The 14,865-nt window shown below is 50.4% G+C and overlaps 1 protein-coding gene across 1 annotated transcript; it reads left to right on the top strand.

The window, feature by feature from the left end:
- The first annotated feature begins 1,335 nt into the window (after positions 1–1,335).
- Positions 1,336–13,490, top strand: NDUFB2 (NADH:ubiquinone oxidoreductase subunit B2). Its single transcript, XM_084896800.1, has 4 exons — positions 1,336–1,550; positions 4,810–4,954; positions 9,011–9,110; positions 13,409–13,490. The coding sequence occupies exons 1-3, from the start codon at positions 1,456–1,458 to the stop codon at positions 9,083–9,085; spliced, it is 315 nt and encodes a 104-aa protein (XP_084752926.1). The 5' UTR covers positions 1,336–1,455; the 3' UTR covers positions 9,086–9,110; positions 13,409–13,490.
- The last annotated feature ends 1,375 nt before the right edge of the window (positions 13,491–14,865 follow it).

Genomic DNA, 14,865 nt, shown 5'->3' with positions numbered 1-14,865 from the left:
CCCCCACTGGGGATCGAGCATGCAACCCGGGCATGTGCTCTCAGCCAGAATTAAACCCAGGACCCTTCAGTGCATAGGCCAACACTCCATCCACTGAGCCAAACCAGCCAGGACTCCTCTTCTTTCTTGCTGAATTACCTCCCTGCCTGGTTAGAATGCCCTCCCCTCAAGATTGGGAAATAAAAATATCTCCACCCCTCTGGGAAAAACTACCAAAGGAATCTCTGCCCAACTAAACATTACTTGCTCCCTACAAGACAGAAACAAAGAACTTTATCCTTGAGAAGGAGAGTGAAAGAATCTAGTCCTGTGGCCAGAGCAAGACTTCAGAGAACAGGAAGGCTGACTTTTCATTGTCTAAAGCAGTGGTCTCCAAAATGAGCAAGAGAATCCACTGGGATGAGAGGGAAAATACTATTTTATTTAGAAAATTAAGAATTTAAGCTTTACCAATATCTACTCTACAATCTGACCCTGGGATCTTCTTAGTCCATGTGGACCAGCCAGATCTTCACTCCCAAGTTCTCTGCTCTTTTTTGTTTAAGCTGTGCTTTGTTTCTGTGGCTTTGGAATCTAGCATTGTTCTTTGCTGGGAGCTATATGGCTTGGGCAGCCAGTTCTCTAGGAAGATGGCAAGCTTCCTCCTCCCATTTCATAAACGAAATTTCTATCTTAGTGTTTTGTAGCTATCACCAGAAAGGATAAGTGGCAATTGGTAGTGCAAACAAAGGTAGACTATTGCATAGCAAGTGGGAAGTCCTCATCCAGAGAAGAGTGGATTCTTTCCTCTAATTTACATACTAAGAGGGCGGGAGAACAGGGCCAGAGGATAAATCAATAAGACTGTCCTCAAGGGCAGGGGGCAGCTCAGCAATCTTAAGCTTTATGTGGGCCACACTCCAGAGAGGTTTACAAAGGACCCGACAACTGAAAGAAAGGCAGCTAATTCAGGAGCAGGAGGCCGAGGAGCAGGTCCAGGTTGGGAAAATACCATTTAGATGAGCACAGGTAGGGAGGAGCGAGTTCAGACTCGGGGGTAAGGGTCTGCTAGCACACGCCAAACCCAGCGCTCCTACCGCCGGGCGCCGGGGGCGTCCTCACCTCCCTCCGCGAGGCCTCGCACGCCAGGCCCCGAGAAAGCGCGCGGCGCCGCCCAGCCGACACGTCCCAGTCGTCACTTAGCAACGCCCGAGGCCGACAACACTCGCCTCCTCACCCCCTGGACCACAACACCGGAGTCCCTGCAGGTGTGCAGCCCTCCCCTCAAAGGGACCGAGACGCTCATTCGAGACCCAAACCTTGGCTTCCCTCCTCTTGACGACTTCCGGAAGGAGGTAGGCGGGGCGACGCCGCTGACGTCCGGGGCGGGGCTCCGGGGGGAAGTGACGTGAACGGGGCGGTGCGGCCTCACGGCGGTGGTGCGGCCTCACGGCGGCTCTCCGGACTCGGGCTAGCATGTCGGCTCTCACGCGGGTGGTGCCTTTCGCTCGCGGCGGAGGCAGCCTCTTCAGAGGCCTTCGCGCGCGGGCGGCTGGAAGCGGAGTCCGTCAGTGAGTGTCGGCTAGGGGTGGGGTCTTGGCCTGCTTCTAACAGAAAGTGCCCGTTTCCGGGACGTTCTCACCTTGACACCGGGCGCCTGGGACCCATCCGCCCCGAGGCATGCTGGGACTTGTAGTCGGCTGCGCCGAGGCCAGGGGGAGTTGGTTACAGCGGGGTCGGGGGTGAGAGGGGTCACGGAGGGACGCCACCCTGCACCAGGGGGATCCTGCGCTCGGGATTTTCACAGTTGGATGTGGACACAAATTGAAGCTAATCTGGATCCGGGATTAGAGCAGGAGCTGGGGAAGGGAGGTCGGTCCAGGCCGCGGAAACAACCTCTGCTGTGTGTGTATTTGAAGTGTCAAGGGCAGAAGTGAGGCTGGAGGCCTTAGGGCATAGGGAGGGGACAGTAGGGGATCCTGATGGCCGGCTGAATAATTTATAACAGGTGACAGCGTTCCTTGAGCGGCTTCAACCCGATGCCTTGTGGCCAGATTATAATTCTGAAAAAACACTCAGGCTGCAGATTGAGGAATTACTTCTCTAAGGCACGGGAGTGTAGGCCATCGCCCCGAGTGTGGAAAGGTGGGAGAAGAGAGAACTAAAAGTAGATGCTTGGGCAATTCAGAATTTTTTATTTTAAAAAAACATTCATTTTTTTAGAGCAGTTTTCAATTCACGGCAAATTTGAGTGGGAGGTACAGAAATTTGCCATAATCCCTCCTACCCCCACACATGTATTACCTCCTCCATTGCCAACATCACTCATCAGGGGGGTACATTTGTTACAATTTGATAAACCTACATTGACACAGCATTGCCACCCAAAGTCCACATTTTACATTAGGGTTTACTCTTGCAACACTAGAATTTAAGAGAGTGAGCAAGAGTCACCTGGTGAGGTATGTAGTCTAAGAAACTGACTGGAGAGCATGGTGGTGGCAGGACATATCTACCAAGGGAGAACACATCTACCAAAAACAAGCTGGTAGTGCAGAGGAGTGATTCAGTAAGAGCAGGACTGAAAATAGTACCTTGGATTTTTCCAGGTGGTGTTTGGAGACCTCTTAAACCGTCATCTACACTTTACCAAGAGGCAGTGCAGGATAGTGCCTGCCACTTGAGCTGCATGACCTTGGAGGTTTCTTGATCTCTTCATGCCTCAGCTTTCTCATCTGCATAATGAGGATAATAATGTTAACTTCTAAGGAATCAAATGAATTACAATTCTCTGAAGTGTTTTAGGACAGTTACTTGTGCATGGCAGGCATCATGCAAGTACTATTCAGCTGTTGTGAGGGACCTGAGACTCAGGGAAATTAAAGGAGTGACTTGCCTAAAGTTACATGATTATTAAGGGCTGGAGCCCAGTGCATGAAATTCATGCACCAGTATGGTCCATAGCAGCTCCTGCGGGCCTTCGTTCATTCTGCGCCACCCTCTGGAGATCAGAGCATGTCATAGTGAGCCATCAAACTCCTGGTCAAACTCCCGAGGGGACATTTTGCATATTAGGCTTTTATATGTATAGATATAGATGCGGAGCTGGGAATGGTGTGAGGTGGGAAGAAGGAAAAGGCTTAGGTGTGACCTGAGCACAGACAGCAATGAAGAACTACCATATGGTAGCCCGGGGGGTGCTCTTCTTTAAAAAACAAAACAAAAAACTTTTATTGATTTCACAGAGGAAGGGAGAGGGAGAGAGAGAGAAAAACATCGGTGATGAGAGAATTATTGATCGGCTGCCTCCTGCACACCTACGCTGTGGATCAAGCCCACAACCTGGGCATGTGCCTGAGGGAGAATCAAACTGTGACTTTCTGGTTCATAGGCCGACACTCAACCACTAGCATGCCAGCTGTGTTAGGGGGTGCTGCTCTTCACTGAGTTCTTGGTTCTTCCATAACACACACTGATTTCACGGTGTGAGTGACCATTAGTGAATAAGTATTTACACTGAGTGGCCAGATTATTATGATCTCTGAATGTATAAGAATCTGGCCACTCAGTGTGTGTGTGTGTGTGTGTGTGTGTGTATAGTAGAGGCCCAATGCATGAATTTGTGCATGGGTGGGGTCCGGCCAGCCTGGTCAGGGGGAGGGGACATGGGTGGTTGGCCAGCTTGCCTGCTAGTCAAACTGGTGTCCCCTGGTCGAGGGGACAATTTGCATATTAGCCTTTTATTATATAGGATGTACACTGAGTGGCCAGATTATTACGCGTTCAGAGATCATAATCTGGCCATTCAATATATAGAGCATCTTTTGGATTCTAGGATCTTTTCTAGGTACTGGGGATAGAACATAATACAAGAAAGATAATGGAGCCAAAACCGTTTGGCTCAGTGGATAGAGTGTCGGCCTGCGGACTGAAAGGTCCCGGGTTTGATTCCGGTCAAGGGCATGTACCTTGGTTGCGGGCGCATCCCCTGTGGGGGGTGTGCAAGAGGCAGCTGATCGATGATTCTCTTTCATCGATGTTTCAAGCTCTCTATTCCTCTCTCTTCCTCTCTGTAAAAAATTAATTAAAAAAAATATATAAAAGAAAGATAATGGAGCTTCCATTATGGAGAGAGGACATAAACAAGTAGAAAAGAAAGAACATGTTTAGGTACTGTTAAGTGGTTTGAAGAAAATAGAGGGGGATTAATCTACAGAGTCCAGGATAGGGGTGAATGGGTTACTGTATGCAGAATGATGTGGGGAATGCATGCCTGAGAGTTTGAATTGAGGTAGGTACTGAGTGAGAAGTTGGGGCACATGCCCTGGTTGTGGGCTTTTATTATATAGGATAGGATAGCATCTAAACCTGTCAAAGAGGAAGCCTACTGTTACAATGTCCTCTTTCCCATAAATATTGCAATGGAGTAGAGGACATGATTTATTTTGAAATAGATGGCTAAATTGATTTGCTTATTTGTTTTCTTTGGATAAAGCTAGTGACTGCTTACTACTATAGGTTCACAATCCTTTAACCAAAACTCTTGGGGCAGTAACTCATTATCAACACATTCATAAGATACAGGAGTATTCACTAAAGGAAAACCATCATTAGTCTCTTGTCAGTTCAGGCTAGTGTTTGCTGCTTAACAAATTTAAAGTGAGCTTATGAAAAAGGAGTATTTTGAGGGCTTGTGGAGCTCTATCATCCTGTATTTTGTGGAGGAGATGAGAAATGTTAGCTTCAGTTTCTGGATGGAACTCAGGGTGTTGGAGGACTGAATACTTTGAAGACGTAGCCAGCTGCCTGACGTTTTCCTTTCCCTCGTAGTGCTGGTGGCGGTGTGCACATTGAGCCCCGGTACAGAGAGTTTCCCCAGCTCACCAAGTCCCAGGTGTTCAGGGGGGAGTTCTTCAGTGCAACCATGTGGTTCTGGATTCTCTGGCGCTTTTGGCATGACTCAGATGCTGTGCTGGTAAGTGCAGAATAATCTCCTTCCTGTGGGTGGGAGAATGGAAGAAATAGTAACTTAGCTTGTGTGTAGACTATTTTTCTACCCTTGATTTTGCTTTCCTTGGTTTTATTTACCTGGGACCACCTGTGATCTGAAAATATTAAATGGAAAATTCCAGAAATAAACAATTTATACATTTTAAATTGCACACCATTCTGAGTAGCATGATAAAATCCTGTGCTGTCCTGCTCTGTCCTGCCTGGGATGAGAGCCATCCCTTTGTTCTAGCATTTCCACGCTGTCTACACCACCTGCCAGTTAGTCACTTAGTAGCTGTCTCTGTGATCAGATTGAGTCGATTGTGGTGTCTCAGTGCTTGTGTACAAATCAACCTTATTTCACTTGATAATGGCCCCAAAGCACGTGTGGACATGCCAAATGTAAAGTGCTTCCTTTAAGGGCAAAGGCATGTGTGTATAGGAAAATATTTTCTGTGCCTTGGGTTCGGTCCCATCCATGGTTTCTGGCATCCGCTGGGGGTCTTAGGACATATCCCCTGTGGATAAGGGGGCTGCCGTACATCCTTTCCCCTGTGTGTATGCAGCAGTTTTGATAATGAGACCTATCTCTCCCTTTTGTACTAAAGGGCGCACATGTAGGCAGTCCATGTTTTATGTTTTGTGTTTTCCATATTTGAAGGGACACTAGAAACTAGTTCTTTCACCTTGTGAACTAAGGGTTCATCAGGTTAAATTCACACTTAAAATCTTTAAATGGTGAATGTTATCTGGTCTGTCTGGAGGCCGAAGGCAACCGAATTGGGGTGGGAGAGATTTGGGCTGATTTGTTTTGAAGAGGGAGGTTTTCACCCAGCATCGTATTAGCCTCAGCTGAACGTTTATCGCATTTGCTGACCCTGTTCTTTAGGAAATGAATGAAGCTTTAAGCCACTGAAATCTGTGCTTGTTGATCCAGAATACTTTGAATTTTAGTCAATTTGGTTTTATTTTTAGGGTCAGGGAAAAAAAACGTTAAATTATGCACAAGTTTTAGAAGCATCAGGTTGTTTAATACCCCGTTTCTGATAGAATTTCTCTGAGCCCTGCCGCCCAGTGAGGAGTGCCTAGTGTCCTCACAGGGGCAGCACAGACACAACTGTCCCATTGTGCTCAGCGGCCAGGATATGTGGCTATTTGGTGTGAGGTGATGGTGCAGCCAGATGCTCCCTAGATCGGGATCGAAGACGAACAGGTCCACCCAAGGCCCCCAGACCTCGCAGCAGGAATGGCAGGACAGTTGGAGACATCCATTATGTTTTGCCAGGGCTTTAAGTCATTGTTGAGATGAGGGGTATCTTTGAAATCTGTTGCCTCCATTCCTACTGCTCTTCATCACAAACGCATATTCCAACTCTGGCTCAGGCCGGTAGCTTCACAATGGGCAGATTTTTACAGTTCAGCTTACAGTGAACAATATGAAGAACAGTTGGAACATCGAGTAAAGTAGTAGAATTCACTCCTGTGGTGTGTCAAGGGTGTGTATGTTACAGTCTTTTATTTTTTTCCTTTCAGGATTTCTTTTTATTTTTATTTTTTTTTTATTTTTTTTTTTTTTGCCATTTGCATATTCCATCTTTATTTATTTATTTTTTTATTATTATTTTTTTTTTAATCAATCTTTATTGTTCATATTATTACAAAGGTTCCTCATTTCTTCCCCCCTCCACCAGGTTCCCACCCCACCCTCCGCCCCCTCCCCATCCCCCATTGTCCTCATCCATAGGTGCACAGTTTATGTTTAGTCTCTTCCTCCCTCCCTTTCCCCGATAGTAAATCCCTTTTCAGATAGTAAATCTGTTACTTAGCATTATCTCATATCAATAATACCTCCACATACCCAATGATACACTTCACACAAAAGACATTTCCAAATAGGTCAACCAGCCTCATCCAGGCCTCACCCAAGGCACTTACAGATCAACACCCCAGCGCTATACTAACTCAACACATCCAGATCTAAGCCTTCATCACTTGATTCAGCAGACCCTCAAGTTCCCGCAAAAGTTTCCAGCCATGTCTGAGAGGCAGCCGTGGGCAGGTACAGGCGAGGAGCGAGCTGTTTCGGGCCTGGCTGCTCCGGGCCTGGCCTCTGTTGCTCTGGTTCGTTCCACAACCAGCTGCTCCGGGTCTGGTCACTGCCGCTCCCGACCTAGTTGCTCTGGACTTGGCTGTTGCTGCTACAGGCCTGGCCGAACCCGACCCGGCTGCTCTGGGACCGGTTGCTCCGGTCCCGGCCGCTCCGGGCCTGGCCGCTCCCAGCCTGACAGCCGCTGCTCCGGGCCTGGCTGCTCCCAGCCTGGCAGCCATTGCTCCTGGCCTGGCCGCACCAGACCCGGCTGCTCCGGGCCTGGCCGCTCCCAGCCTGGCAGCCGCTGCTCCTGGCCTGGCCGCACCAGACCCGGCTGCTCCGGGCCTGGCCGCTCCCAGCCTGGCAGCCGCTGCTCCTGGCCTGGCCGCACCAGACCCGGCTGCTCCGTGCCTGGCCGCTCCCAGCCTGGCAGCCGCTGCTCCTGGCCTGGCCGCACCAGACCCGGCTGCTCCGGGCCTGGCCGCTCCCAGCCTGGCAGCCGCTGCTCCGGGCCTGGCCGCACAAGACCCGGCTGCTCCGGGCCTGGCCGCTCCCAGCCTGGCAGCCGCTGCTCCGGGCCTGGCCGCACCAGACCCGGCTGCTCCGGGCCTGGCCGCTCCCAGCCTGGCAGCCGCTGCTCCTGGCCTGGCCGCACCAGACCCGGCTGCTCCGGGCCTGGCCGCTCCCAGCCTGGCAGCCGCTGCTCCTGGCCTGGCCGCACCAGACCCGGCTGCTCCGGGCCTGGCCGCTCCCAGCCTGGCAGCCGCTGCTCCGGGCCTGGCCGCTCCCAGCCTGGCAGCCGCTGCTCCGGGCCTGGCCGCACCAGACCCGGCTGCTCCGGGCCTGGCCGCTCCCAGCCTGGCAGCCGCTGCTCCGGGCCTGGCCGCACCAGACCCGGCTGCTCCGGGCCTGGCCGCTCCCAGCCTGGCAGCCGCTGCTCCGGGCCTGGCTGCACCAGACCCGGCTGCTCCGGGCCTGGCCGCTCCCAGCCTGGCAGCTGCTGCTCCGGGCCTGGCCGCTCCCAGCCTGGCAGCCGCTGCTCCGGGCCTGGCCACACCAGACCCGGCTGCTCCGGACCTGGCTGCTCCCAGCCTGGCAGCTGCTGCTCCGGGCCTGGCCGCTCCTAGCCTGGCAGCCGCTGCTCCAGGCCTGGCCACACCAGACCCAGCTGCTCCGGGCCTGGCCTCTCCCAGCCTGGATTCTTCGTGGTTGTCTACTGCTGTTCTGGGCCTGGCTGCTCCCAACCCGGCTGCTCTGGGCCGGGCTTCTCCGGGCCCAGCCACTCCGTGTCTGGGTGTTCCTGGACTGGCCACCCTGGGCTTGGCCGCCTCTGCCTCAGGCCTGGCTGCCACTGCCCCAGGTCTGGCTGCTCCAGTGCTGGCCGTTGATGCTCTTGTTCTGGCTGCTGCTGTTCTGGGGCCTGGCCACTGCTGCTCCGGGCCCAGCTGCCACTGCCTTGTGCCTGGCCACTCTAGGCCTGGTCGCCGCTGTTCCAACATTCTGTCCCTTTTTTCTCTTCTTTTTTTTTTCTTTTTTTAAAAAAAACAACAAAACGCATTTATGTTGCAATGTTGGCTGGTGCGTTGAGTTCTGACTTAGACTTTGATTTTCAAGTTCTTCTTTGTATTCTTTCTTAAGTAATTTTACTATCATTTGCTCTCACTTGATTTCTTCACATTGAGAACTTCTTTGGTTTCTTCCTCCTTGTCCTGGGAGCTCAGCAGGTTGGCCTGTGGCACCCCTTTGTTCTCCGCGGGCTCCCGCGCTGCTCCAGCCTGTTGCCGGGGTCGGCGCCGCCCAGGAAGCAGCCCCCGTCCTTGGCTCCGTTGCCAGCGCTCAGCAGTCGAAGGCTCAGGGGCTCCCCAGGATTTCTTTTTAAACGTAATTGTGTGGAGTATAGATTCTTGACTTTTTTTTTTTTTTTTTTTTTTTTTTTAATGGTGTCACCAGGGTCACTTTCCATATCCAGATCCTTCCAAATGGACGGATGAAGAATTGGGAATCCCTCCGGATGACGAAGACTGAAAATGTAGACTCAACTCTTTTACAAGTAGGTAAAATTTCTATTTTTTGAAAGTTATATTTACTTTTTTTTAACAAAGAAAAAACTCATTCTTTTTTAAATAATGTTTTTTATTGATTTCAGAGAGGAAGAGGGATGGAGAGAGAGACAGAAACATCAATGATGAGAGAAAGTCACTGATTGGCTGCATCCTGCATTCCCCACATTGGGGATTGAACCTGCAACCCAGGCATATGGCCTGATCGGGAATTGAACCATGACTTCCTGGTCCATAGGTTGATGCTCAACCACTGAGCCATGTTGGACTTAGTACCTATGATGTCTTGAAGAAATATGCATTTTCTAACTGTATAAAGAATTAACTATATCATGTGTCTGATTTCTTTAAAAAATATATAATATGTAATTTATTGATTTTAGAGATAGAGAGGAAGGGAAATGGAGAGAGAGAAACATCATTGAGAGAACCATTGATTGGCTGCCTCCTGCACACCCCCTACTGGGCATCAATCACATAACCCAGGAATTTGCCCTGACTGGGAATTGAACTGGTGACCACTCAGTGAATAGGATGGTGCTCATTCATCTGAGCCACATCAGCCAGGACTCGTATCTGATTTTTGAATTTAGTATTTTCACATTTGCTGTCCCCTGTGCTCCTGCCACCCCTCACCCTAAATTGGTTTCATCTTCATTTTCATTGTATATTTTTAAAATATTATTTTTTCCTAAGTTACGTTACAAATTAGGGCCCCATTTACCCACCAAAGGCTTTTAAGTACCAAGTCCACACAGGGATTTCAGGGTGGACAAGACAGACAGGCGCTTACAGTGCACATTTATAGTTCCAAAACCACTACGTTTTCTACGTTTAGCAGTCACATGGGAAGCTCCAGCAGAGGGGGATGTTATGATGTGGATGTGCATGGAAATGAGCTCTAAATAGTAAAGGGTTTCGACCCTTTCATTTTCCAGATCTGGACATCAGTCAGTCAGGAGAAGTTCCTTTCCCTACAACCCCTTGTGGATTAAGACATTCTTTTTTTTTTTTTTTTTTTTAATTAATTAATTTATTTATTATTATTATTTTTTTAATCAATCTTTATTGTTCGTATTATTATAAAGGTTCCTCATTTCTTCCCCCCTCCACCAGGTTCCCACCCCACCCTCTGCCCCCTCCCCATCCCCCATTGTCCTCATCCATAGGTGCACAGTTTATATTCAGTCTCTTCCTCCCTCCCTTTCCCCGATAGTAAATCCCTTTTCAGATAGTAAATCTGTTACTTAGCATTTTCTCATATCAATAATACCTCCACATGCCCAATGATACATTTCACACAAAAGACATTTCCAAATAGGTCAACCAGCCTCATCCAGGCCCCACCCAAGGCACTCACAGATCAACACCCCAGCGCTATACTAACTCAACACATCCAGATCTAAGCCTTCATCACTTGATTCAGCAGACCCTCAAGTTCCCGCAAAAGTTTCCAGCCATGTCTGAGAGGCAGCCGTGGGCAGGGACAGGCGAGGAGCGAGCTGTTTCGGGCCTGGCTGCTCCGGGCCTGGCCTCTGTTGCTCTGGTTCGTTCCACAACCAGCTGCTCCGGGTCTGGTCACTGCCGCTCCCGACCTAGTTGCTCTGGACTTGGCTGTTGCTGCTACAGGCCTGGCCGCATCCGACCCGGCTGCTCTGGGCCTGGCCGTACCAGACCCGGCTGCTCCGGGCCTGGCCGCTCCCAGCCCGGCAGCTGCTGCTCCGGGCCTGGCCGCTCCCAGCCTGGCAGCTGCTGCTCCTGGCCTGGCCGCACCCGACCCGGTTGCTCCGGGCCTGGCCGCTCCCAGCCTGGCAGCCGCTTCTCCAGGCCTGGCCACTCCCAGCCTGGCAGCCACTGCTCCGGGCCTGGCCGCACCAGACCCGGCTGCTCCGAGCCTGGCCGCTCCCAGCCTGGCAGCTGTTGCTCTGGGCCTGGCCGCTCCCAGCCTGGCCGCACCAGACCCGGCTGCTCCGGGCCTGGCCGCTCCCAGCCTGGCAGTCGCTGCTCCGGGCCTGGCCACACCAGACCCGGCTGCTCCGGGCCTGGCCGCTCCCAGCCTGGCAGCTGCTGCTCCGGGCCTGGCCGCTCCTAGCCTGGCAGCCACTGCTCCAGGCCTGGCCACACCAGACCCGGCTGCTCCGGGCCTGGCCGCTCCCAGCCTGGTAGCCGCTGCTCCGGGCCTGGCCGCACCCGACCCGGGTGCTCCGAGCCTGGCCGCTCCCAGCCTGGATGCTCCGTGCTTGGCTACTGCTGTTCTGGGCCTGGCTGCTCCCAACCCGGCTTCTCCGGGCCCGGCCACTCCGTGTCTGGGTGTTCCTGGACTGGCCACCCTGGGCTTGGCCGCCTCTGCCTCAGGCCTGGCTGCCACTGCCCCAGGTCTGGCTGCTCCAGTGCTGGCCGTTGATGCTCTTGTTCTGGCTGCTGCTGCTCTGGGGCCTGGCCACTGCTGCTCCGGGCCCAGCTGCCACTGCCTTGTGCCTGGCCACTCTAGGCCTGGTCGCCGCTGTTCCAACATTCTGTCCCTTTTTTCTCTTTTTTTTTCTTTTTTTAAAAAAAAAACACAAAAAACAACGCATTTATGTTGCAATGTTGGCTGGTGCGTTGAGTTCTGACTTAGTCTTTGATTTTTCAAGATCTTCTTTGTATTCTTTCTTAAGTAATTTTACTATCATTTGCTCTCACTTGATTTCTTCACATTGAGAACTTCTTTGGTTTCTTCCTCCTTGTCCTGGGAGCTCAGCAGGTTGGCCTGTGGCACCCCTTTGTTCTCTGCAGGCTCCTGCGCTGCTTCAGCCTGTTACCAGGGTCGGCGCCTCCCAGGAAGCAGCCCCCATCCTTGGCTCCGTTGCCCGCGCTCAGCAGTCGAAGGCTCAGGGGCACCCCCCCCCCTGGGGGCCCTGTCGCCCGGCTCCTTGCTGGCGCCCGGCTGGTCGGTGTCCGGCAGGGGCTCCTGCTCCTCCTCGCGTTCCTCCAGACTGGAACTTTCTTTCTCCCTTCCATTAGGGGAGTCCAGGATCAGAGACAACAGACTGTCCTCTGCGCGCAGTGTGTGCGACTCCGGGGGCTTGGCCTTTCGCCGCGCTCCCAGGACTCCACCTCACAGCTCCGTCTCCCCCTGCCCGAGCCTGGGTCCCCAGGGACTGGCCCAGACCTGGAGTTCGGGGCGGTCTGGATTGAGGCTCAGCGCCACCGCCTGAGGCTTTGTTTCTTCCGGCTAGGGTAATCCAGCATCAGAGTCAACATTCAGTCCTCTGCGCCATGTGCGCGCGACTCCGGGGACCCCGCCTTTCGCCGGGATTCCGCCTCACAGCCCCGTCTCCCCCTGCCAGAGCCTGGGTCCCCAGGGTCTGGCCCATAACTTGGGGCTCAGCGCTGCCGGTTCGGGGGTTCAGCCCAGGCTGGGGGTTCTATTTCCTTCCTGCTAGGGAACGCCAGGCAGCACCCAGCCCTCTCCTCCTCTCCGGCTGCGACCTCTCCACGCGCGCGTACGTGCGAGCGCGCAGCATGTCTCCGTACCTTAGGCTTTTTTTCAGCTCCTCTGATTTTCCTTCTGGTTTTCTCCCTCCTTCCTATTGTAGAGTTTTCAGTCAGTCGACTCCTGTAGCTCTGGGCAATGTCCACTCTACATTTTAGTTGTATTCCATTGAAATTGTTGTGAGCTGCTGCGGCTAGGTGTCTACCCGAGCAGCCATCTTGGATCCTCCAACGGATTAAGACATTCTTATTTAAGAGTTTAAATTAATCATTGTACAGTTTAATTGCCATCATTCAGAATGCCTTGGAAATTGTTTTAAAAGATAGGAAGCATTAAAATATAGTTGAGTATTTCCATTAAATTGTATTATTAGTATTGCCTTTTTAATTAGAAGTAGCTTATTGACATGAAAATTACAGCAGTTTTTGGATATGCAGGGCCAAGGGGGATGGCAAAAATGTCTCCAAAAGGTAGGCAATTAAGCTCTTTTATAATTTGTATGTCTCTGGGTTTGTTATGGACAGTAAGAGGTCCCAGGCCACCTGCTTCCTGTGTTAATGTATCTGACAGCACTAACCCCTTCCTATCCTTTTACAGATTTCCCAATATTCCCACACTGTCATTAACATTTTGTTTTAATAACTAGACTGCAAGCCCTTTGCGAGAACAAGGTGATTTTGCTTCCCTCCTCGACAAGGCAACTCACGTGACTGGTGCTCAGTGGATGCTTAAATAATTGAATAAACAGAATTATGGATTTGAGTTAGTGAAAATAAAAGTACTTAAAGCTTTCCCCTTTTGTTTTTTCTACAGGAGCACGGTCAGAATTTCAAGAGATTGTGGACTTCATATTGTCTGTTGAAGTTGTAAATTAAAGTGGTTTGATCATGAATGAGGAACTGAGTTACGAATGTTTCTGACAACCATTCTCTGTGGGTTATTTCCTGTACCAACTGCTTATAGGCCCTTTCAGTGGATCCTCTTGGTTACCTCATGGCAGGTAGCCTTGCGTCCGTTTATCAGAGAGGAAATTGAGGCTCGGGATGAAGTAACTCACGTAGCATCACTCATGATGGGCGTTTACATATCTCTTACGGGTTGGGCACTGTGTTCAGTGGCCATTTGTGGAACACATAAGACAAACTAACTAGGGCTGAAAGATTGGGAAACAAGGGTGAAATGGATATTTTACTTTTTCTAAAATTTGTTTCAAATTACTTTCCAACTGTCTATAGCATCATAGTTCTGAGAGTAGGTAGGACAGCATTTCCCTCTAACCACAGATAAAAATATCCAGTATAGAGTGGCTTAATGACTTCCTACCCTGTTTCCCCGAAAATAAGACAGTGTCTTATATTAATTTTTGCTCCCAAAGATGCGCTAGGTCTTATTTTCAGGGGATGTCTTATTTTTCCATGAAGAAGAATACAGTACACATTTATTGTTAAATGAAAATAAAGGAAATTTATTACCTGTATACAGTACGGTAGCTGTCAACACAAACCAGACAAACTGTGAATCCTACAGTATCAAGAATTTACTCATTTATTCAATGACAATCATGTCATCTTCTTCTGGAACATCATCATAACAATCCAATTCCTGAATTTCCTGGTGAATTTCTTGTGACTCCATTTCTTTCAGAATCAGTGGACCAAATCTCTCATGTTTAGCAATAGCACTGTCTTTAAATGAGTACTTCTTGTCAAGGTAGCCTGCTCGCAGTGCATTTGCCATGCAATTGTCAGTGATTTTCTCCCATGAATTCTTCACCCAAGTCACAACTTCTTGTAGTTTAGGTTTCACAAAGTTTCCATGCTGATTTCTCTCCATTCTATTTTCAATGTAGTCATTAATTTCCATGCGCAAATTGTCTTTGAATGGCTTGTTTATTGCAATATCAAGAGTCTGGAGATAGGTCGTCATTCCGGCGGGAATCATTATCTGATCTATTTTTCTTTCGTGAAGAAATATCTTCATGTCTTTAGCGCAGTGAGTGCTGGCTGCATCCCAGACTAGCAGACCTCTTTGGCTCCCTCCCATAACAAGCGGCAGCATTAAATTGACCCACTTCCTTATAACTGCTTGTGTGGCCCAGGCTTTTTCAGTTTCAAGAATAAAAACGCCCCAAACCCGTTAAATCTTTTCCTTCTTGCCCTTAGAAATGATTAAAGGTGGGATTTTAGTGCCATCCAGATGAATTGCCAAAATACAGGAAACACGTGCACTTTTGTAAGCAGTGGAGGGAATGTACACTAAGGAGGCACCCC

Source organism: Pipistrellus hanaki, assembly GCF_964339955.1.
Source record: "Pipistrellus hanaki genome assembly, chromosome: 10".
Taxonomy (NCBI): Eukaryota; Metazoa; Chordata; class Mammalia; order Chiroptera; family Vespertilionidae; genus Pipistrellus; species Pipistrellus hanaki.
The sequence above is the reverse complement of the archived record's forward strand: the minus strand, read 5'-3'. Positions and strand labels throughout refer to the sequence as shown.